Source organism: Chelonus insularis, unplaced genomic scaffold, assembly GCF_013357705.1.
Source record: "Chelonus insularis isolate UGA/USDA-ARS -01 unplaced genomic scaffold, ASM1335770v1 contig_260_pilon, whole genome shotgun sequence".
In the NCBI taxonomy this organism is placed as follows: domain Eukaryota; kingdom Metazoa; phylum Arthropoda; class Insecta; order Hymenoptera; family Braconidae; genus Chelonus; species Chelonus insularis.
The window spans coordinates 182,992-206,785 of NW_023276452.1; the positions used below are offsets into that span (position 1 = coordinate 182,992).

Below are 23,794 nucleotides of genomic sequence, written 5' to 3' on the forward strand. Positions count from 1 at the left end.
GCTGAAGTTTCGAGAAACTGGGAGACAATGACGAATAGCTGATGAGTCAAGCTTCTACGGAGGCTTTTACTGCACACGGATGACGCTTGTTCTTGTTAAAAAGAGCAATGACTTCTGTGATACTACTTGGACTCAACTCTAAAAGACACGCGACTAACGTACAGTATTTATGTCGCACTGAGAGTCAAGATGCAGTAAAATGAGTAAGAGTTTTAACTGAGAATAAGAGAGAAAGAATTAAGGCGGGACAAGTCTCGTCATGCCCTCGAGTCGACGATCGTTAATGTTCCTAGGAAGGACAATAGCTTCCTGTGGCAGTGACGAAGAGTTGCTGCTGTGTTATATTATATATCAGCCAATCTTACATACAATCTTTTTTTTTATCTAGTGTGTCCTTTGTCTTGTTATTTTATACTTTCTACACCCACTGAAGAAATTATTTCCATTAAAAAACTTCTAAATAATCATCATAATGATGTTGATGTCATTTTTCTAATTAAATTATAATGAAAATTTCTTGAGTTTGTCCTTCGCCGTTTTCAATGAAATTTTTTAATGCTTTATGCCATTTTTTTCTAACACAATTTATTATTTGTGACAAAAAAAAATTTGTAACAGTATCATCATGAATTCTACATTGGAAAAAAATTTTTGACAAAAAACCTGTTTTTAACTATGTATTCATTGTTAAAAACAAAGAATTGGAGTTTCTCGCAGAACAACAATGTTTTTGTCGGAACAGGAATATTTTATTCAAGAGAATAGATAATTGGAAGATGAAATGTTTCTTTTTTTAGATAAATTGGAGTTTTTTCACTTATATTAGTGAAATATATGTATATATGTATATATCACAGGATATATATATATATATAATAAAATAGAATGAATAATAACGCCATATTGATATGATTCATTCCATTGTCTTGATAGCAGTTTCTAGCGAATTATTTTAGCCAATACTAACTGACATAATTGGATGTAGCAGTGAGCATAATAATTCAAATTGCTTCGGAATTAATGAAACTAGTTCTAGAATAAATATAAATAATTCAATAAAAGTAATTATAAAAGAATTATTTATTAAATTATTAAATTCATTTCTTGACTCAGTAATAAAAGTTCTGAAAAATTATACTCCAAAGTTTATTTTACTGTTCGCAGTTTTAAAAAAAGATTTAACTTAATAACTTTTCTAGCTCAAACATCTATCAATAAAATATTTCCTATTTACATTCAATACCAATCCATCTTTCTGCTAACCTCGATTTTCAGTTCAATAATATTTGTTTCCTTTCTCGTCATTTAAAAGTCACGTCTTCGACAAAAACATAACACAAAACTGTTCTTCTTTCCCTTTAAAAGCTAGAAAAAAATGTAGTTATGAAAGCATGACTGACCTTCAGACTGTTTCTTGGAGATGCCAAAGCCTGCAGGCGGTCGTCTCCATCCACGCCAGTTGTTGATGAGTGATTCGGCCTCACTACTCCAGCTGCAAAGCGAGTCCTCTTCAAAGCGATCGGAGTCGTCGAAGGAATAACCATCCGCCTCAGCCAATGCTTCTTCCCAATCGTGCATCCCACGGCCCGGGGGACCATCTTCGCCGGAAGCACCTCCGCCTCCACCATTGGCTCCAGATCCAGCACCAGCCCCAGGTCGATTTCCACCTGCTCTACTTCCACCCACCACCACGGGGGACCGAGCCAGGTTGCCTGCCAGTTTTAATAACCGTGCTAATCACCCGCGACACCACTTCTACTTCTAGATCACACGCGCTACTTTGTCTCCACTCGTTGATCCCCGACCCCCCAAAACCCCCCGATGACGCCACTGTCGCGACCTTCCGCAACCTCCTGAAATACAACAATAACAACTTAAGTCACTTATTCACAATTATCTGTCTTTATTTGCTACTTTACAAGATGTTTATATAATTAATATCGCACATTAAGTTCATCTTAGACTAGCTTTGAAAAAGAATGCAAGTATCTGATTGTCCTTTTCATTTAGCATTGCTAATTACAAATCTGCCATTCCTCCATGGGATAAAGTTAATCGACATTAAATTAGAATATTTCAGATAAAAATTATAATCCATCATCTATCAATTAATTTTTTTTTTTAGAAGTTTGTCTTTATCACCTTTTCTATTTTTTATATAAATATCATCTTTTCAGAACGTTATTTGTATTTGTTAAATAATTATCTTCATTATTTAATTCCATCAATAAACTCTATTTTATTGACTCAATAATAACTTAATCAAATCTATAATAATCATTAAGCAAATATTGTTTTATCAGAACTACCAGCTCAAAAAACAAATTAAAGAAAAACTGTTTATATTATTTTTTCTTTTACCTAAAAAATAAAATAAATTTAATTTTTAAAAATTTTTCTATTATCAATAATTTTATAAACAAAAAAATTATTACACTTTCGTCAAATCTAGATTTTAATCTAAAACTACAAACTTGTATTCCTTTGTTCAGAAATTATCCTCAAACCTAAGCGTACTTTTGCGTATGTCAATATCTCATGGCAAATGGAGAGACAATGTAATACCGACATTAAAGTGAATAATTGATTATAGGATTCGACCATTCATTGTTAATATAACAGACTACCTATTAATTCTACCACTATCATGACGAGCGCTTTTTCGCTTTGTGAAATAAATACAATGCTGACATCGATTGAAATTTAAAATAAAAAGTAACATAAAACTGCAAAGATTAAAAGTATAACATAATTACGTAATTCACAAACACATCGCGTGACGCGTCATTATTTATAAAAAAAAGTCTAAGGCCAGTTTATGACTTCATACTAAATTTTATCGACAATAAATAAAATTTATATAAATATTATATATATATATAAACCGGGTCACTATGAAACCTTGAAAATGTTATCATATATTTCTATCAACCAATGGCCTTTCACTTTAAATCATTTTGTAATTCGCATCCTTATTTTATGTATTTTAATGGTTAACTTGTACTCTCTACTGCAATGAAGGTGAAAGGAATTCCGGAAAGTTAATGAAAATGAACCCTAAAGAAGTAAAAAAAAAAAAAAATGAACTGTACCTTTTCGAGTAAAAAAATTTAAAAGCAACCCAACATAACAAATTTTCACGTTTGAATGATTACTCTTTGTTAAAAAGAAAAGGTTTGATTGTGCGAAAGATTAAGTTCGAAAGTTCTTTGTTATTAATGGCACAACAGCTGATTTATATTTTTGATAGGAAATGATTTGTTATCTTATGTTTTTGTTAAGCATTATTGTTAGTGTGATTGTAAAGTACTTCTATGATACATAAGGGTAAATTTAACGTGGTATAAGTTGTACCAAAAGCAGTAAACAGTTGCTGAGCACGAACGTAGACTATAAGCAAGTGACAGGAATTTTGACAAGCGTGAAGTCCTGCCAGAAACATATGGGACGCCATGAAAGAATTGAGTGTCAAAAAGCACCTTGAAGGGTCGACAGACTTGCGGGAGGAACTCGTACGACGACCCGGGGGAACCACCCCTCTTAAATCTCGTGGTCGTATACTTCCCACCCCTCACATTCTTTCTTATCCTTTTATCATCTTTAATAGCTACAAAATTCATTTGAGTCTTGTTCCATGACAACAAATGTTGCTTTTTTCCAACTCCACTCAATGATTCTTACCTTTTGTCTACACTTTCTGCTGTTCGTTTGCACTACACCCTGTTCTATATAACATACAGAATACGTAAAGAATGTACGACAAAAACTAGAAACACACTCGCGCACAGAAACAGAGCCAGCTGAGTCTGAAACAACCCGCCAGTTTTTTCGATATTATTCGTTATTTCGTTCACTTATAACTTGCTATTTATACTCAATATTATGCTACTTTTAATGCATACAAACATCATGGTTCACTCATCACTTGGTCGCAAAACAGTTCCTTTGTATCGGGAAGATCATACACTGCCTCACTTCGGGCCAGTTTTTTCTCGAGCCTACCCCATCGACGACAACAACAAATATGGCGTGCACGACAGCTCCTGCACCGAGCCTGAACTCGGATCGTCGACAGGGAGAGTTTTTAGATACTAGATGGCACCATCTGTTGTTCCCCTCTTCCCGAAGGTGCAACAGGACAGAAATTGAATAGCGCGAATCTATTTTATCACGTTCTTTTTGTTATTTCGTTTAAATGAACTTGTATATTGTTGTAAATATTTTTAAAAAATAAAAATCAATGAATATTTATAATTTTACATAAAAATTTATAGGTTTTAAATGTTTTAAATTGATAAAGAACTAAAAAAAATTTAGAATATTCAAATGAGAGGGGAAACAGGAACACGACACTACTATGTACGGTCATTGTCATGCAGCGCCCTCTTTAAAACGACATCCACCAGAAAATAAACTGAATGAAACTTCCTATAACCTCCTTTTTTTTCTCGAACTGCCAGAAGCCGCAGTACAATTCATTGTGTAAGTAAAATAATATATTTTTATTATAAAAACAATATTGTAATCAAAAAAATAATGAGATTATTGAGTGCTATAATTTCTAGTGAATTAATTGAAATGATATAAAATGTGTTAATTTATGTGAACGTCGGGATGTAAATGGATAATGTTTTGACATTAAATCTAAAACCTATGTGTTATTGAACAGTGATCGCTCATTATTTAAATGTTTTTTGAATGATTTTTGCAAGATTTATGTAAACAAACCCATCTTTGATTAATTAACAATCGAAGAACTTAATTTAATGGATGTAATAACTAATTATTTTACTTATTTCGACAGAAATGGCGCCTAAAAGAGGAAAGGTTCAAAAAGAAGAGGCTCAAGTATCTCTTGGGCCTCAAGTACGTGAGGGAGAAATTGTATTTGGAGTTGCTCACATCTTTGCTAGTTTTAATGATACCTTTGTCCATGTTACAGATCTGTCTGGCAGGTTAGTATTATTTATCTAATAATTAAAAAGACTTGATTATATTATTTCCAATAATAAACAAAAGCAAATTTTTAATATTATTACTTGCAGAGAAACAATTGCTCGTGTAACTGGAGGAATGAAAGTCAAAGCAGATCGAGATGAAGCATCTCCATACGCTGCTATGTTGGCTGCACAAGTAAGATTATTATTTTTTGTCAATTATTAAAATTAATTCTCTACATAAATAACTTCAATGTTTAATCTTTTGAACATCTAGGATGTTGCAGAAAAATGCAAGACTTTAGGAATCACAGCATTGCACATCAAATTGAGAGCAACTGGTGGAAACAAAACTAAAACCCCAGGTCCTGGTGCACAATCTGCTCTCAGAGCTCTTGCTCGTTCCAGTATGAAAATTGGAAGAATCGAAGATGTTACACCCATTCCTTCAGACTCGACGCGTAGGAAGGGAGGACGTCGTGGACGTAGATTGTAAATTATTTGTATACATTCGTGTATATTTTCCAGGAGATAATAAAAATTTAAAAAATCGCATTTATGATTATTTGTAAATGTAATTTTTTATTTCACTTCTTAAAACAAAGAGATTACAAAAACATTCGTGTCACTTAATACATTATTTAATAATTCACATTAACTGTGCTGAAATAACGATGTTAATTCGATTTAATGAATGATTTATATAATTTTTATAGTTTTATGAAGCTTGACTAACCAATTTACCAAGAGTTAAAAATATTTTAACTTTTAAGTCAACTTTCTGTGGTGTTTTATTTTCTAAAGTAGCAATAGTATTAACGTATCCGTACTGCATAACAAATCCAACAATGACAGGTTCATTTTCTTTTCCTTCAAATGGGACTACGTTTAATTTTAACACAGCCTTGTTACTTTTTCGCCATACAACCAATCTAAAATAATTAAAATTCAATTAGATGATAATGAAAAAAATTTATATAAATTTCTGATTGTCGTAAAAATACTTTGGATCATCTTGGAAATTCTGAGTATCAGCTGTATCATCATATTCAGCAGCATCATCTCGAGGCGAGAGAATCAAAGGGCTATTTGGTAAATCAATTGATGCTCCAGGAGTAACAAGAACTGGCTTTGGATCCTCTATGACTAGAGCTTGTCTTACTGCCGATGGTAATAAATTAGGAGATTCACTACCCTATATTAAGAAAAATTTTTTCTAAGTAATGTCGATATTACTAAATTAATCTGACGTTAAAATTCATCACAAGATACCAATTGCATATTCTCTCGTTTGAATTCTTCTCTTTCTCCACTTTCTGATGTAATCATTGAAGTTGTAGGAGTATCAAAAGGCAATAACATTATTTGTGTTTGATGCTGAGTCGGATTACAAAATTTTAATAATAGTTCACTTGGTTTTCCTATTTCCAATGGCTGAAAAGTCACAATTCGAACCTCCGGTACATGATATCTACAAAACAAATATAATAATGGTAACAAGATGTCATTGATCGATTAAGTCAAAATATTCCATAAACAATTAGTTACATACAATGCTGACAATTGTATTTTAAACTTAATAGATTGTGGAGAATAGTCAGGTTTCATAACATTATGCTCACAAGATCGACACCGAAGCGATCTTTTCACAGGGAATTTTTTATGTTGTGGCCGTAATTCATTAATTTTTTCTGCTTGAATCTCCATATTTTGTAGACGTTGTTCAAGAGTTGAAACTAATAATAACGGGAACATTTATATTATAGAAATCTCAAATAAAAAGAAAAATAATCATAATTAGTTTTACTTTTAGTAATGTCAACAGGTTCAGTAAAAATAGACTCCGGCAATTTTTCTACTTCCTCAGAAGCTACAGAAGGATGTTCAAAATTAGCTTGATGCCATTTAACATCAGAAACAATTGGTAATCCAGCTCGTTTACGAGCCATTGCTGATGTCAAACCAAATTTTTCCTACAATAAAATAATTAATCATTTGATTTTTTTTTGGAAAGACGAAACATCATGCATAAATAACAAGTGAGTAATTACAAATTGTAAAGAAGTACGTTTAGGATCGTATTTTTTACGATCTTGTTGTTGACGTTCTCTTGAAACTAAAATTTTGTGGTAGTCAATTAAAGCATTAATCCGAGTAGCATATGGGTTCTCTTGTTCAGGCCAACCTCCAGATGCTGAAAATACATATAACATTATTTATGACAAATACTGCCAAGTAGAAATAAAATTTAATGTGTTTGAAATAACCATTAGGTTGGTCAGGAATGCCTGCATCTCTTGAACTCCACCGGCATAAGGGACAACACAAGTAATAAACTTTTTTAGGAGTGCTTGCTTTCACCTCTTCTCCAGAATTTACAGCTCTGATCGGTGTATGACCTGCACGTACAGTCAATGTTTGAAAGCAACAAGGACAATCAAAGCAATTGGAACATCTGCAATATTATTCGATATTGAGAAGAATAATAAGAATATTAATTTTGGAATAATTATAAGTAAAGTAGATTATTCACTTGTTCTTCTTTAGTCGAACTTCAGATGAAGGTAAATTTTCTAAGCAAACTGGACAATAATGCGAATCAATCTAGATAAGAATAAAAAAAGCAATATATTGAATTTATATGATTTATTTTAACATAATAAATATTCAAATAAATATAATTGATACATGGCAAACGAATGTTTACCTCATGAGAAACACAATAGCCACATCTTATTTTTAAACAGTGACGACAAAAATATATTCTAGAAATAGATTTCAATGATCCGCAATTGCAAACATATCGCACATAATCAGGTTGGAGCAAATAAGCCATGATTTATTAATAAATTTTCATAAAAAAATATACATTATTCGCTACTTTTACAGATGACAGCTTAACAAATTAACCCGAAATGCCATTCTTGGTGCTCCAAAAAATTTAGTTCATGAGACTCAATACAACAACGCTGCAATCTTTTTTCAGACAACTCAAGGCGCTTTTTTTGAAATTTAATTTTATTTATTTCACATTTTTATAAAAAAATATTTTTATAAATATCATTGTTTCAGATCTGAAAAAAATTTTCATTACTTAATTTAATAATCTGAACATCGTAATCATAATTCTAACTGTCATAACATGTAATTTACTCCGATAAGCTATAAATAATTGAACTATTTATAATTGAATTAATACATTTCTATCTTCCATGTCTCTCTGTAGATTCATCTATTAGCATATAAGCAGGCAGATATCGTGAAGGATTATCAGGATCTTTTAAAAGAGGATTTGGAACAGTTTTATTTCTATCACCAAGACTGCTGTAGCCTTGATCATATAGTGAGCAATATGGAACTTGGTGCTCCAATATAAATTGCCAAACTTGACTATAAGACCAATCAAGAATTGGATTAACTCTCATAATTTTTGGCCAACTAGGATCAGTATATTTAAAAGGCTCCAGCGATTGTGAACCAGGATCATCTCTTCTTGTACCCATTAAACTAGCTTTTAAATCTTTATTTTCATTTAAGAGAGCCTCTACAGCTGCTTTTATTGGCTTCTTTTTTGTCAATACTTTTATTCCATAATATCTTGTCGCTTTATTTACAAATTCATCTACCTATAAAATATAAATCAATTAACTCAATCTTTCGTAACAGATATTTCAAATAAGAGTTACTAATAACTTTCTTACTTCAGGAAAAGGATCGTCTCTTACGTAAAGACATGTCAATGGTTTTGATTCTTCTTTCATTTTTAATAAAGCAGATGTCAAATGGAGAATCACCGTACAGTCTTTACCTCCATTAAAACTCATAAAGAGTTCATCAATACTATATCTGCAAAAAGAAATTAACTCATTGATATTGGATTACTTTCTTCATCATTTATTTAAAGACTATATTTATACAAAAATAATGTCATGTTACTTACGTATTAAGACATTTTTCCAAAATTAATAGCGAATAATTAATATGTGGTTGTTTTTTCGCAGATTCAAATACTGCCTGTGCTTCTTTGATAGTAAATTGATTATTTTGTACCATTTTTGAATAAATAAATTTTTTAAAGTAGCTTGTTTCTATTTAAGATTATTAACTGAAGATCCCGTTATAAAGATGTGCCACGCATGAAATACTTGAGATTTCATAACCTCCAGTTTTTTTTGTTTAACTACTCTCTATTGACAAATGTTTTTTTATTTAAAAATGTCCTTGGAATATGCAGAATGAGTGGATTGAATATCTATACTCATGAATTATAATTCTATAATTATTCACATTTGTAAACAATTTGTCTCTGTGTCCAGCTAATGGACTGTTATTATTTATATTTATTTACTGCAGAAATAGAGAGCTTAGTGAAATAACCTATTCACAAAAGTAAAAAATAATCGATTATGATAAGACTGCTGAATAAAAGATTTATTTCATAACGACACATTAAATAAAGATTGATTAAAACTTAAGTAAAAATTTGAGCTGTCAAATTACCTTGTGGTACTGTTTCAAAATTTAATTATCGAAAACTTCTCAAAATTTATAAGTTTCAGAGTTTTTTAAAATATTCACTTAATCATTCAATTTAAAAACTTTACTCTCTGATCTCATGTTGCAAAAAAATTATTTGACTCAACAACATGTGAGTCAGTTCGCTCTGCATTATCGGTAATATACTACGTCCCACTAACACGTGTGTGAAACAAGTTGGAATCAAAGATTTTGGGCATAGGTTATCTTGTTGATCTTTTTTCACAAATTAGTTGCTGATAGATATACAAATAACGGAATGTTATTTATTACTTTTTATAAAAAAAAATTACACTTCAATAGTTAATTATTTTGCAAAAAAACTGAAACATCAGAATTTAAATAGTTTTCATTATTTTTCTAAAGTTAACAGATCTGTTTATTTACAACTATGTAATAATTTACCATTTGATAACACAAACGTAAGGTTTATTTATATTTTTTTCCTTTCTAATACAATCAAAAAGTCTTTGTTTGAATCTTAATTATTCGAATTATTTTGCAGATCTTAAACATCTTCGAGAGTACTTAAATATGTGTTTTTAACTAAGGATGATCAAATTTGTATAAAATATAAATATATTTTTAAGGAATATATTGAAAACCAGAATCATATTAATACATATGTTTAGAGTACGTAATAGTCATAAACAGTAGAAAAAATGCCAGATATCAAAATAACACCTTTAGGAGCTGGACAGGATGTCGGTAGGAGCTGTATCCTTGTTTCAATGGGCGGAAAAAATATTATGTTAGATTGTGGAATGCACATGGGCTTCAACGATGAAAGAAGATTTCCAGATTTTTCATATATTGTCCCTGAGGGACCTGCTACAAATTATATTGATTGTGTGATCATTTCACATTTTCATTTGGATCACTGTGGTGCACTTCCATATTTCACTGAAATGGTTAATAATTTTTTTAAAACTAAATTAATGAAAATTAAAATATTTAGTCAATTTAATTAATTTAATTATTTATTTATTTAGGTAGGATATACAGGCCCCATTTATATGACACATCCAACCAAAGCAATAGCTCCAATTTTGTTAGAAGATATGAGAAAAGTGGCAGTAGAACGTAAAGGAGAGAGTAATTTTTTCACATCACAAATGATTAAAGATTGTATGAAGAAAGTCATAGCTGTAACTCTTCATCAATCAGTGATGGTAGATTCAGAATTAGAAATCAAAGCCTATTATGCTGGACATGTATTAGGTGCAGCTATGTTTTGGGTACGAGTTGGATCCCAATCAATTGTTTATACTGGTGATTACAATATGACTCCGGATCGTCATCTTGGAGCTGCTTGGATAGATAAATGTAGACCGGATTTATTAATATCAGAGTCCACTTATGCAACGACAATCAGAGATTCAAAAAGATGTAGGGAAAGAGATTTCCTAAAAAAAGTAAGTTTTAAAGTAATTGTTTGATTAAAAGGAATTTAGTTATTAGTATAATCAATGACAAATAAATTTTAATTATTTCTCAGGTACACGAATGTATAGACCATGGAGGAAAAGTGTTAATTCCAGTCTTTGCTCTCGGTCGAGCTCAAGAACTTTGTATTTTACTAGAAACATACTGGGAGCGAATGAACCTTAAAGTACCTGTCTATTTTGCACTTGGTTTAACAGAAAAAGCTAACAATTATTATAAAATGTTTATTACTTGGACTAATCAAAAGATTAAAAAAACATTTGTCCAAAGAAATATGTTTGATTTTAAACATATAAAACCATTTGACAAAGCCTATATTGATAACCCTGGTGCGATGGTTGTTTTTGCTACTCCAGGAATGTTACATGCAGGATTGTCTCTTCAAATATTCAAAAAATGGGCACCAAATGAATTAAATATGGTCATAATGCCAGGATTTTGCGTTCAAGGAACTGTGGGTCATAAAGTGTTAAGTGGAGCTAAAAGAATAGAATTTGAAAATCGTCATATTGTAGAAGTAAAAATGGCAGTTGAATACATGTCTTTTTCTGCTCATGCTGATGCCAAAGGTATTATGCAGCTTATTCAATATTGTGAACCTAAAAATGTTATGCTTGTGCATGGAGAATTTGCAAAAATGGAATATTTGAAAGAAAAAATTAAACAAGAGTTCGGCATCAATTGTTACAATCCTGCCAATGGAGAAACTTGTGTAATAACGACAACGTCAAAAGTACCTGTTGATGCATCTTTAGAACTTTTGAAAGCTGAAGCAAAACGATATTCAGCTTTACCTCCTGATCCGAAACGAAGACGTTTACTTCATAGTGTGTTGATGTTGAGAGAAGATAGTGTCAGTCTAGTTGATGCTGAAGAGGTAAATTGAGTGAAACATTTTAATTAATTATTCTGAGTAATCATTTTCATTAAACAAATATGAATAATAACTTTTTATAGGTTGGAAAAGCTGCAGGAATACCAAGACACGTCGTCAGGTTTACATCAACGGCACAAATTCAAGATCCGGGGCCAGCACATTCTACAACAATAAAGTTATATCAACCGTTAAAAGAACGATTAACAGGTTGGACTGTACAATTAAATGACGGAGCCATATCTGTTGAATCTGTTCTAGTGAAAGTCGAAGGCGGTGAAGATGATCAAAAAAATGTTTATGTCTCTTGGACAAATGAGGATGAAGATTTGGGGAGTTATATTTTAGGTTTCTTACAATCAATGTTAAGTTAAAATGTTGAATAGACACTTGTAAATATCACTTAAAAAGAACTTGAATGATAATTAATGAGAGTGAATTAAAATCTGTGATACATCATCTTTGTATCGTAATTTTAATTATATGTTTAATATACTTTTTGTAAAATAAACCATTATTCTATAATTTTTCACAATATTAATAAAAATTTCTTATAAAATTATTAAGTGGGTGATAGAAAAAATAAAAAACCATTGCAGGGTACATGTATTTATTATTAGTATGTTTAATGCTATATTGCAACTGTAATAAGATACTACCAGGATTGTTAAGGCTGACCAATGGTTTGTTATAACAACATTATAAATGGAGAGTGTTTTTCTTTCTTTCTTTCAATTGATCTACAATTTTTACAGAATTACAAACAACATATGGCGGTTAAAGAACACACTTAATCAGTTGTTTTCTGTAAAAATGTATTGATTAAAATCCAATGATAATAGTTTAACAGTTGTGAGTGGCTTCACATTTTCATTTGACACTTGGTAATATTATAAACCAATAAATTACATAAACTCAATGAAAAAATCTATGTATGAAATATACAAAATTAATTGGATAATAGATTAGATCTATTGAGTTTAAGATAAAATTTATACAATTAATTGATGATTGAAATGTAGTATTAAATTGATTTTTCAAACCATTTAAATCGCTTAAACAGGATGATTACCGAATTGGCATTCAGTATATGTTATAAAATGTATATAAAATAAGTACGATATCCAATGAAAACGTTCACAGTACAGCGATAATCAGCTTCTGTTAGGCTGTGTCTGAAAAGATTTCAGTGAAAATTTTTTCATATCGAATTTCAGAATGAAAAATTTGTTACGGTACTAAATATGTTTAACAAATTTTTTTTTTATTTTAAACAATTATTTTCCAATTTTTTTTTAGATTTTTTTCCTTATATTTCAAACCCTAAAATTTAGTTAGTTTTTGCTATTATTTTTATTTGATTAATATATTTTTGGCTCTTAAAATAAAATAAAAAGCAGAGTCGAATAAGAATATAAATTCAAAATGAACTTTAATTTTCTAAGATAGTGACTATCATGTAAAATATAGAAATTACTCGTTTTTGAGAATTTTCAATAACAGTATTGGACTGGACTTTATATAGTTAATTTATTACTGCTGGACACGATAATTCAATGAGCTTTATTTTCCTCTATAAAGCTCTCTAGTATATTCTATCTTATTTTTTTTTTTTGCATTTAGTGTATTTATTGCACATTTCGTGAATTTTACTATGTTTTCAATTACATGTTTAATAAAATGCATTTTCTGTAAAAACATTTTCATAATCTAATATATCACCTATATTTACTGATACCTTCGTCAGCCCATTTTACGAATTAATCTCAACAGAATTAATAATTCAAAACTTTTTCATTCTCGATATATTACCTACAAAAATTCAAATAAAATAAAAGTTGATATTTGCGAATAAAAATAAAGAATAAAGTTAATTTTCTTTAAACCATCCCTCTATATGATTGACATAAGTAATAATTAATCTCTGACTTATTTCAATCTCTGATACAATTTTCCTGCTTTTACTACCTACGCCTTTAATTGTTCATATTTTTTTATATAATAAAATATGATATTCTTTATAATAAACATTATTAATAATTAATTTATTATTATATTAGTCTTCTCAGTAGCAAAGTCACTGTCTATTCACATCCACAGCTTGATTGTATGTGCTAATAACACTATTTTTTTTTGTTAATTCTTGCTTTCTACATAATCCTAGTTCAATCTCCATTAACGTAGCTTTGCTCTAGATGTTACTTTTTTCCTGATCCACCCTGGAACATGTATTAAATCATATTAATTATGTGTTCGCTATTTTCATCATCGATTGCACAATTAATGGAATTCTTGAAATTTTACGTATGAGTGATTTATTCATTCCGTTGATGCAACAAATGCACAACATCTATTCACATCAAGACACTGAATAAAGTATATGTAATTTTTCAATAATAGAGAAAATAAAATAGAATAAAGACATGAAAACATACAAGCTATTAAATTCACTTGAAACATTAACACAGTAGTGAAGATTAGAATTCGTGCGATTTTGTACAGTTTGAATAGTAAAACAAGAATTTCTCTGTTACTCGTGACATAATTGTTTAATTTCTCTGATTTGTGATTTTCAACAACTAGATTGTTCTTGAATGCATGTGAATAATTATATTTTGTAAAAATATGTAAATTCACATTTAAAAAATATAGACAATAGTGATAGTAAAAATTGGATGTAACATATTGATTCGTAATGATTTATGACATCATTGAAAAAGCAAAAAATAATTGTGTCTAAATGATGGATTTTGTCTATTTTAAAAAATTATTAAATCTATGAATATATCATTTCTGTAAATAATAAAAAAAAATTAACATATTAATACAAGTACCCTTTACCCCAGTGTTGGCACTCAAAATTAATCCCACTAATTATATTATATTAATTGTAAGTGAAATTAATTTCTATTCTCGGTTATAAGAATAATAAAATTACCTCTACCAAATCTCAATCATTTTCTGTAATAATAATTATTTTCAACCATTTATTGCTTGATTTATAGATAAAAAATTATTAATTATATTAATGTGTGTGACAATAATTAGCTTTTACCGATTAAACAAATCTCCAAACTTGGCAGCAAGCAACATTCCTTTATTAAAATTAGCACTGAGCAATTTAATTGATGAAAGATTAATGTATTTACATTACTTAAACGCGTATGATTATACCAAGCAAGTAAAAACCACTCTTTTTTTTCTTTCATCCCATTTAATTCTCATTTATTATATTCTTTTGGCTCATTAATTCATTATTTGCATTACAATTTATTCTGAAATGTCAATAATTTTTTTCGAATAATAGTTTTACATTAATCATAATGCAAAACACACTTAATATGCGTTAAATAAATAAATTATTTTAAACAATAGGAAATTGGATAGGGGTAAAGTCGCCTACAGTCAGCCATCACCTTGAGCTGTCTATTTTCTTTTTATTTGTTAAATTTGATTATTTAATAGCTATAAATTTATTAGTAGTTAATTCGTTTTAGTATTTTAGCTAAAAGATTACTTGCTAATCAGTTATTTCAAACTTGCTGTCATTGAAAAAATTACTTATATTGTATGTTGAATAAATTATCCATTTTAAAACTATACGATAGATAATTAACTCTTACAAATATTTTCTCGACTGACTACCGGTGACTTCATCCCCATATACTATAACGAAGATAAAAGAGTCATTAAATGGTCAAAATATTAAAAAACAAATTATTAGAAAAATTTATACAAACAAATTAAAATTAGAATAGTGATAAAATATATAAACTAATATCAATATGTAAAATTTTGACAACTGAGAGTGGCTTAAACTGAAAGCAAATCAATGATAAATTGACTAAGAGTGCGCTATGAATGAATTTCTAATTGGTAATGAATGTGTAATGATAAATGATGAATAATAAAAAAAATAATTTGCATGTGAAAAAACAACGTATACACCGTATTATTCTAGCTATATAAAGCTATACCCCGTAAATAATGACGATATAAGTTTCAATATCTCGTTTACTGTTTTGTTTTAGCATACCTGCAAATCTGCGCCGCTTTGACGTAGTTTTCTTAGTGGACTGTCAGAAAAATTAAAAATTAAATTGTTATCTTAACGTCAAACGTCAAACTAAATTGCTCGCGATTACATTATTAATGTTGCTATTAATAGAATACTACTATCGATTTGTTTTTTTTATACCTTTTCTTTTTTCAATAAAAATTACCATTTAATTAGATTTAATTTTGGTGCTCAAAAACACTGGGTCAAAGGTTGCCTATATAACTTCTTCTTCACTTCAACTACTTTCCCTACCACCATTGTAACATGCCAATATCAATTTTTCTAATGATAAAATGATAGTTGTAGACAAATATCAATAAAGAATATAATGATTAATCCGATAGGAGTTTTTAGTTAAAAATGGGGGAGACCATTTTTTGATTCCTAATGAGGTGGCCTATCATTCACATGTGTTTTGTTGTATTAGTATTGACTGAACAATATCTTCAACTCAGTTAAATTAACACATGTATTTAAAAAAAGATGAAGTAGAATAGTTGAGTTATATTCCTTCAAAAAAATGATAGAATAGGACAATAGGAATAAATATTAAATTAGAAAGACTGGCACAAGTTTGAATGCGTTTCTACAATAATGCACTATTATACAACAATATGGAAATAATAAGAAGATAAATGAGAACTAATGGAGTATATAAAGGCACTAATAAAAAATAATTCTCGTTTCCATTTACCAAAAGTAAAGATGCACCAATTTTGTTTCTATCGAGTCAGTAATACTTTCTCCCAACTTCAATCAATTTTATTTATTTTTTTATTATTGTTTTACCTTCCTTTTTTTCTTGTGTTTTTTTTGTTGTTGACAGTTCATAGGATGCCATTGAGCTTTTGTATCATAATTGTCTGTCGTATGACAGTTATCGGAATTTAATAGTGAGGTAAAGGAGTCTCGGTCGATTTGTTGGACTGACTCAACCAAATTCGTGCTGGTTATTGAACGGTTTTCAGTTTCCGATTTCTTGACAAGGGGATTTTCTATTGCAGCTAACAGAGAATGTGTTGATCTCTTCTGCTGCGTGTTATTCAGGTAATAATTGGTAATTAGAGATTTAGTTGGGTCATTCTAGCCACTATTATGAGAACAGCAGTTTATCAAAGTTGTATAAAATTAGCTTATATATCATCAACTTAAATAAATTAATGCAATAACAAATATAATTATAATAATGTAGCTTCTAGAATACATGTATATTCTAGAAGTCAATATTCAAGTACATTATCGCTAGAATACTGTTCTCATGCAAATGATCTGTGTTAGTAACTTTAAACAATAGAACTATGTTCTGGAATTGATACTAACCGTTGAGTTTGAAGAATCTGTTGCTGGTGGTCCATTAATAGCGCATTGATCGACACTACTACCAGCACCACTAGTTCTATTCTGTTGATAAAAAAAATATGATAATCTCCTTGATGACATTATCACTTTAACGTTATTTTATGATGTAATATTACCTTTTGATTCACTACATTTTGTAGTTGCGAGACTAAAGTTTTTTCTAATTCCATTGTTTTTTCTGATTGTGCTATTAATGATTGTATTTTATTCAACTCGGCATTGAGAGAGGCATTTTTGTTACGCTCAGTCTCCAAATCTTGCGATAACCGTTGTTTTTCCTGTAAAATAAATAAATGAATTAATTTTTGGTTTCAAATATATGTAATTATTGAATTATAAGAAATAAAATAATAACCTGTTCTAGTTGCTCTATATTAACAAAATTAACACTTTTGATAGGTGATGTATGTGTTGATGTAACTCTCACTAAATCAGCCTTCTGTTCTGGTTGTTCTTTATCTTCTTTTAATCTTAATTCTAATTGTGAAATCTTTTCTTGGAGCTGAAAAAATTTTTGTTCAATTATATATATGAAAATTATAAAGCATAATCATCATTCCTTTAGATATCATCTTAAAAATATTTTTATTGAACACACAGAATGTTATATGACCATGTATTAGCTGCTGAATAAATTTCCTACCTCTCTGGTGATCGTAGGAAGAGATTTTTCGATGCAATTAAATGCAAACTCAACACCATCTGTGTCCTGATGTGTCTGTGAAATTATCAGTTACCAAAACCGCATGCATCCATTATTAATAACAACATATATTATTAAACTATGAGAAGACTTTAATCACCACCACGTTATAACGTTTTTTCTCATTCCCACAATTGAAAAGTGAAATTTTTCAAAGTCATGCATTTGTTTAAATTTTTAATGTTAATGTATAATCTACCTTATCATGGAGTGTTGTTTTACTCCGAAGTTCTTGTAATTCTACTTTAAGATTAATGACTTCATTCTCTTTCTGTCGAAGATCTGCCTTCCATCTTGATTCTTCAGACTCAACATAGTTTTGAAGATTGTTGAGCATTGATTCCTAAAATTCATAATTTGATTTATAGAAGGATATTTTTTAAACAAATCCAAATTAATTTTTAAAAATTATATTTTTCTTACTGTTTCCATAATTATTTGTTTATAATGAGCTACCATGCCCTGCAAATTCTTATTTTGTTTTTCCATTTCAGAATTATCAACAGTCACAATAGATTTTTTCTCAGTCAATATGTTATGAACACGTTCTTCAAAAGTTTTCAACCATTTATCATATGATTTTTCAGCAATGTTTATTTCAGGGAATATCCTTTGGAGTAAAGATTTAGTTGCTTCTTGTTCAGTCATTTTGGCTTTGTTAATATGCTCCTGTATACACATACAAATTTTGTTTATTTATAATTTATTTTCAGCTTATCATTACACGACGAATATTTAATCGACAACATGAAAGAGGATTATTGAGGTAAAAAAAATTACAAACGAGAATGGACCAACATAATCATAATTGGTTGAATTTAGATATAGACTTACGTCAATATTTTCCCGGGAATTGGATTTAATACGCGACTCAGCAGCGGAAAGAGCTTCCATCACTTTCCAGTTCTTAGTACGTAACTCCTGCGATCAATTATAAACAATATAATAACATAAAATGAAAAAAGATGAATATGATGATAGCACAAAGAATGGCTGTTTCTCAACGAAATTTAGAGAGAATAAATCAATTTGAATTAAAAAAAGAGAAATCTGCATAAATAAGTATCCTCATTGGTAGCGATCGAAAAGTGATGGAAGCAAAGAATTACAAGTCTGTGGCTTATCTAAATAATTCATGATAGCAAAAAGAAGAAAAAATAAAAGAATTAAAGGATATTCGAAATTGTATGAATTAATGAAATGAATAGAAGTCATGGAGAGGAAATAAAAAAATTTCTTACGTCATTCTTTAATCTTTGAGCTTCCAAATCTTCTTGTAACCGCTTAGTCAAGTTATTTTGATTATTTGCATCACGTTGTAAAATTTCTATTTGCGCGTTAAGTTCATTAAACTCTTTTTGTCTCTTCATGATTTCTGTTTGTAAAGTTTCTAGTTGTTTGTCTTTTTGTGCTAGCAAATTACTTTGTTCTAATTCTTGAACGGTATTCTTTTGAGATTTTTCATTTACTCCGTTCTCACGTCCGTCTGTTGTGTTCAATTTAGACAAAAGTACCTCATTTTCTTCACGCAATCGTTTCACTTCTTTTTGCATTTCCGAGAAATTGTCGAGTTGTGCTACAAGACGATCTTTATCTTCTTGAAGTTTAGAGATTAATAATTGAGTATTACTCGTGGACTTATCACCATTCTGCAATTGTTCTTGTTCAGATTTGGATAATTTGAGTTCCTCAAATGCTTGAGTTTTACTTAATTTATCTTCAGCTTGAGCCAACTTATCTTTGAGCATTTTTATGTCACTATAAGATTTGCTTAATTCATTTTTCTCATGCTTTAATTCTTCACGTATCTTTGCTAGCTCTGTTTGCCCTTTACTTGACTCATTTTGACTTTCGTTCAAAGCATTTTGTAATTTTTTCACTTCAGCTTGTGCTTTAATTAAGTCTTGATGATATTGTGCCATTTCTGTCTGAACTTTTTTTAATTCTTCATCTTTACTGTTTAACAGTCCGCGTAAATTCATTACTTCAGAAGCATCAGATTTCAATTTAGTCAATTCCGATTGAGCTTTTGTAAGTTCAGCATTCAATTCACTGGCTTCAGATTTGCTCATTTTTAATTCAGCTTGAAGAGAATGTATTTGTTTTTGCAGTTCTTGCTCATGACGATGAGCATTTTTCAATCTATGATCATAATCACGCCGCGATTCTTCAAATTGTCGTGCCATTTCTTGGGCATGAATCAATTGATCCCTTGATATCGCAAGTTGTTGCTGAAGCATTTCAATATCTGCATTACTTCTTGCTTGAAGCTCACATGTGGCTTGAAGCTCATCATTAAGAGACATATTAACATTCTGTAATTGTTGAAACTCTACATGTTTCTGTGCTATTTCAGCTTTTAATGCATTTTCAGTATCGCGCATTTGAGCGAATTGCACATCAAATTGTTTACGTTGGGCAATTAATTCTTGTTGAATGTGACCGTGAGTTTGACCAGAGTCTTCTTGAATCTTACGAATAATGGCATCATCTTCATTACTTTTAACTTGAAGATGTTCAATTTGACGAGTTAAACCCTGTTTCTCTGCAGCGTTAGTTTCAAGAATGTGTTGCATACGTGTTTGAAGAGTAGTTACTTCTGTAGTCTTAGCAGCAAGTGCTTCTTCTAGTTGACTTAACCTAGCTGATGACCTAGACCTTTCTGAATTTAATTCAGCTCTGAGCTCTTTCACTTTATTCTGAACTGTCACGTTGGCCTCGTGTTCTTCAGCCAATGCTTTTTCTTTTTCAGCTAGTTGTTTTTTTAATTTAATTAATTGATCAGCACGGCCCTCAGTCCATTCTGAATGTTCCATTGGATTATCTAGTTGCTTATTTAACAGCAGATCAATGAGAATCTGTATCTCAGAGCGGCTTAATTCAGCTTTTTTAACTAACGGCATCAACAAAGATATATTTACACCATCTTTATCACCGCCTAAAAGAATAATTGTGATTAAATTACTTGGAATAAAAAGCGATCATTTATATTTTCTACAATAATATTAATTACCTATCTGAGAAAGAATATCAATTTTCTTTTTGTTTTTTTTATTAGTTTCTTTGCTCGGTAGAGCTGATAATGTTGGTGATTCTTTTTGGACATCTTTTTGCGATTCTTTTGATTCCTTGCTAGAATCCTTGGGTGATGATTGAACAACAGTAGTCACACTTACAACTTCTTTTTTTTCTTCTTTAATTTCTTCCTTTTTCTTTACGGGCTCTTTGACTGCATTCTTTTTCGATTTAGTCGGAGTTCCCTTGGGAGATTTAGATATAACTAGTTCTGATTGAATTACTTGATGAAGATTCTCTTTCTAAAAATGAGTTATCAATACTTAATATTTAGAATTCCATTCATATTAAAATGTAATAATTATTTTTTTAGTGCACCCATATTTAAAATTAAAATTAATTATGAAGATGTAATAAAGCTATATATAAAGCGAGTTTAATGACAATATATGATACAATAATATTTTAATAGTATGCAGTAGAATACCAAGTGCTTAATCACTTACGCTCTGACTTCGAACTAATTCAAGATCATCCTTTGGTTGAATGACATCGAAATGATTGACTTCTACCAATGGAGATTGTAAAGCATTTGGCTCAGACATGATTACTGGTGATTCATCCTTGTTCAAAAGGATTGGTTTCACCTTTTCAGGCTTAATTTTCTTCTTATTTCCCCGGTTAGCCTCCTAAGTTATTCATTTCCCCCAAATTAAAGCCCAAGAGTTAATAACCATTCAATTGATAAATAAATTACAATTAAGATTAATATGCAATCATTAATTTGTATGCTTTATGATATCATATCATATTACATTACATTCTATTATTATTTTTAATTAATCAATGAATGTATTTTCATGCAATAATTGCTGCAATGTTTCGGAGTTTATCAAAGGGCACAAAAATAATTTAAAAATAAGAATCTTTACATATTCAAATCATCTATAAATAACAATTCAAAATATACCTCAACACGGGATTTTATTTTATAAAGAAAGAAGACATTCACTTGAGAATAAAATTCATAAGAACACTCAATTGATTAAATTGTTTAATAAGCCAATCGATTGGAAAGTACATGAAATTTGAAAAAAAAACAACATATAGAGAAATTATTGAAAAAATAAAGCACTAATATTTTTTCAATTGATTAAGTATAAAAAATTATCAAAATAATTGCCGGTCATTCCAAAGTTATCAGTCAAAAATTCAATAAATATTGTTTACATAATGTTTTATGTATTAGCTTGAAAAACTTATTAAAAGAAACAAGATAATTTACATGATAATTATTTTCATATTGCGTGAAATACCAAAAAAATTTACAGTGTGTAATTATAAAAAAAAGTATTAATTTCTCCACGTGTCTGTCACATTAGATGACCTACATGTGCAACATTTGATATGCAAACAAGTGTACCATATTTCAGGCGTGAAATAGTTGGAGAAGAGCGGAAGATGTTTGTGATAAAGTAATTAATTCGTATGAGTAACATCCTTAATATGTTAAACGAGAAGCTACATGCCTTAAAAATTATCTTTTAATTTTACGAGCCATTAATAATAAACTATACCTGGGCATTTGTTTCCGGTGAAAGAATTTGAGGCGTTTCTTCGAATTGAACATGTTCCGGTTTATCATCCTTATCATCCTTTTCTTCTTTCTTTTCTTTCACTTTTTTGCCAGTTTTACTTTTGTGCTTTTTATCCTTACTTTTGTCTTTTTTACCTAAAACAACGGGTATATTATTATTTTTTATTCATAGTGTTCGATTAACGATAAATGATAACTACATATATATTCGAGAAAAAAAGAGAGATCAGAGTAACATTCCTCACCAAGTAGCAAATCATCAGGAAGTTTCCTCTGTTCAGCTATTGCTTCTTCATAAGACTTTTCTTTTATTCCAAACGTTGAAATCAAAAGAATTATAGCCGCGGAAATAACTACTATTCCAACATAAATTAACCCCGTTTGATGATCCATTATGTTCTTTTATCTGCACAGAATTATACAATTATTAACTCCTGTTTTTTAAATTATTTTCTTTAAAAAAATAAAATAATATCAATTAAACTAAAATAGTGCATGAATAAATTTAACAATAAAATCATCTATTACCATAACAGATTTGTGGTCATATCAAAATAAAATAAAAGATGCAAAAGAATCACAGCCGGCAAAAGTAGACCAAAATGTTTAATACATGAGAGAGAAATAAGATGTAGAAGATATTGAAATACTCACGGATTATAAAGTTATACAGAAAAATGATAGATTTTATGGTTTTTCTGTCTCGATGAATTATCGAGAATGATCTCTGTCCCGCTGAGGGAAACACAACAGTTATTCACAAGTAAATCTTTTTAAGAAATTATGGCTGCCAGACATAAGACCCAAGTGTACGTGAGCCTCTAAACCACGCCTATCAAAATTGTATGTACCCTCATTGGAGAATGCTTGTGCCACGTACGCAGCTACTTGTGAATTTCAAGTCTCCTTGCTTATCACTTTTTCTTATCTTTCGTACATATTTTGTCATTAATATTCAATAATTACTTTTTATTAATTATTATTAATAATTTACTTAAGATTTAATTGGCATCTTTTCTTCAATTATCCTTTCATTATTAAATTGAGTATTGCACTGAAAATTTCCTGTTGATAATACAGTCATACCAACAACACAACATCACACTAAAAGAACACGTATTTTTAAAAATTTATTTTCCTTATTTTTAAGGAGTAATTAACAATAGTTTTATTAATAAAATAAATGATGTAAGACTCTTTGTTTTTATTTATGTCATCACACCAGCGAAATATAATAAAAATTTGCTAATAACAAAAGTGTTTTAAA

At 29.7% G+C, this 23,794-nt stretch overlaps 6 protein-coding genes across 15 annotated transcripts in view; 2 read left to right on the top strand and 4 right to left on the bottom strand.

Moving 5' to 3' along the window:
- Dora (Dorado) overlaps nucleotides 1-4,034 on the bottom strand; it is a 40,066-nt gene extending 36,032 nt beyond the window's left edge. For both annotated transcript variants that reach the window (XM_035079922.1, XM_035079921.1), the window contains exons 1-2: nucleotides 3,682-4,034; nucleotides 1,401-1,853 (exon numbers count right to left, since the gene is read on the bottom strand). In XM_035079922.1, coding sequence (XP_034935813.1) covers nucleotides 1,401-1,578 — 178 coding nt within the window. In that variant the 5' untranslated portion in view covers nucleotides 1,579-1,853; nucleotides 3,682-4,034. The remainder of the gene's footprint in view (nucleotides 1-1,400; nucleotides 1,854-3,681) is intronic.
- Nucleotides 4,035-4,392: 358 nt separating this feature from the next.
- LOC118064975 (40S ribosomal protein S14a) lies at nucleotides 4,393-5,499 on the top strand. Its single transcript, XM_035079960.1, has 4 exons — nucleotides 4,393-4,482; nucleotides 4,805-4,955; nucleotides 5,046-5,133; nucleotides 5,215-5,499. The coding sequence occupies exons 2-4, from the start codon at nucleotides 4,807-4,809 to the stop codon at nucleotides 5,431-5,433; spliced, it is 456 nt and encodes a 151-aa protein (XP_034935851.1). The 5' UTR covers nucleotides 4,393-4,482; nucleotides 4,805-4,806; the 3' UTR covers nucleotides 5,434-5,499.
- A 38-nt stretch (nucleotides 5,500-5,537) lies between these two features.
- On the bottom strand, nucleotides 5,538-7,873 carry DCTN4-p62 (dynactin subunit 4). Its single transcript, XM_035079950.1, has 9 exons — nucleotides 7,645-7,873; nucleotides 7,471-7,541; nucleotides 7,205-7,392; nucleotides 6,989-7,131; nucleotides 6,745-6,910; nucleotides 6,490-6,673; nucleotides 6,210-6,408; nucleotides 5,942-6,132; nucleotides 5,538-5,869 (listed from the first exon to the last, which is right to left on the bottom strand). Exons 1-9 carry the CDS (start codon nucleotides 7,771-7,773, stop codon nucleotides 5,656-5,658), a joined length of 1,485 nt encoding a protein of 494 aa, XP_034935841.1. The 5' UTR covers nucleotides 7,774-7,873; the 3' UTR covers nucleotides 5,538-5,655.
- A 135-nt stretch (nucleotides 7,874-8,008) lies between these two features.
- Nucleotides 8,009-9,626, bottom strand: LOC118064974 (FAD synthase-like). The gene is made up of 4 exons (XM_035079959.1): nucleotides 9,438-9,626; nucleotides 8,878-9,314; nucleotides 8,639-8,783; nucleotides 8,009-8,563 (listed from the first exon to the last, which is right to left on the bottom strand). Exons 2-4 carry the CDS (start codon nucleotides 8,988-8,990, stop codon nucleotides 8,141-8,143), a joined length of 681 nt encoding a protein of 226 aa, XP_034935850.1. The 5' UTR covers nucleotides 8,991-9,314; nucleotides 9,438-9,626; the 3' UTR covers nucleotides 8,009-8,140.
- A 131-nt stretch (nucleotides 9,627-9,757) lies between these two features.
- Nucleotides 9,758-12,375, top strand: IntS11 (integrator complex subunit 11). The gene is made up of 5 exons (XM_035079947.1): nucleotides 9,758-9,895; nucleotides 9,979-10,384; nucleotides 10,466-10,888; nucleotides 10,972-11,796; nucleotides 11,877-12,375. Exons 2-5 carry the CDS (start codon nucleotides 10,136-10,138, stop codon nucleotides 12,165-12,167), a joined length of 1,788 nt encoding a protein of 595 aa, XP_034935838.1. The 5' UTR covers nucleotides 9,758-9,895; nucleotides 9,979-10,135; the 3' UTR covers nucleotides 12,168-12,375.
- An 11-nt stretch (nucleotides 12,376-12,386) lies between these two features.
- Nucleotides 12,387-23,588, bottom strand: LOC118064965 (ribosome-binding protein 1). Of its 9 annotated transcripts, none has more exons than XM_035079939.1 (16): nucleotides 23,182-23,586; nucleotides 22,773-22,933; nucleotides 22,508-22,662; nucleotides 21,437-21,619; nucleotides 20,929-21,232; nucleotides 19,157-20,853; nucleotides 18,750-18,836; nucleotides 18,339-18,584; nucleotides 18,115-18,258; nucleotides 17,856-17,930; nucleotides 17,568-17,714; nucleotides 17,329-17,490; nucleotides 17,174-17,254; nucleotides 16,643-16,882; nucleotides 15,830-15,869; nucleotides 12,387-14,012 (listed from the first exon to the last, which is right to left on the bottom strand). In XM_035079939.1, the coding sequence occupies exons 2-16, from the start codon at nucleotides 22,918-22,920 to the stop codon at nucleotides 13,969-13,971; spliced, it is 3,753 nt and encodes a 1,250-aa protein (XP_034935830.1). In that variant the 5' UTR covers nucleotides 22,921-22,933; nucleotides 23,182-23,586; the 3' UTR covers nucleotides 12,387-13,968. The 9 variants fall into 9 exon arrangements, 8 of the variants coding, with proteins under 8 accessions (XP_034935830.1, XP_034935829.1, XP_034935834.1 ...); XM_035079938.1 differs by having other exon boundaries at nucleotides 16,643-16,885; XR_004690124.1 differs by lacking the exon at nucleotides 15,830-15,869 and having other exon boundaries at nucleotides 16,548-16,885.
- Between the last annotated feature and the right edge of the window lie 206 nt (nucleotides 23,589-23,794).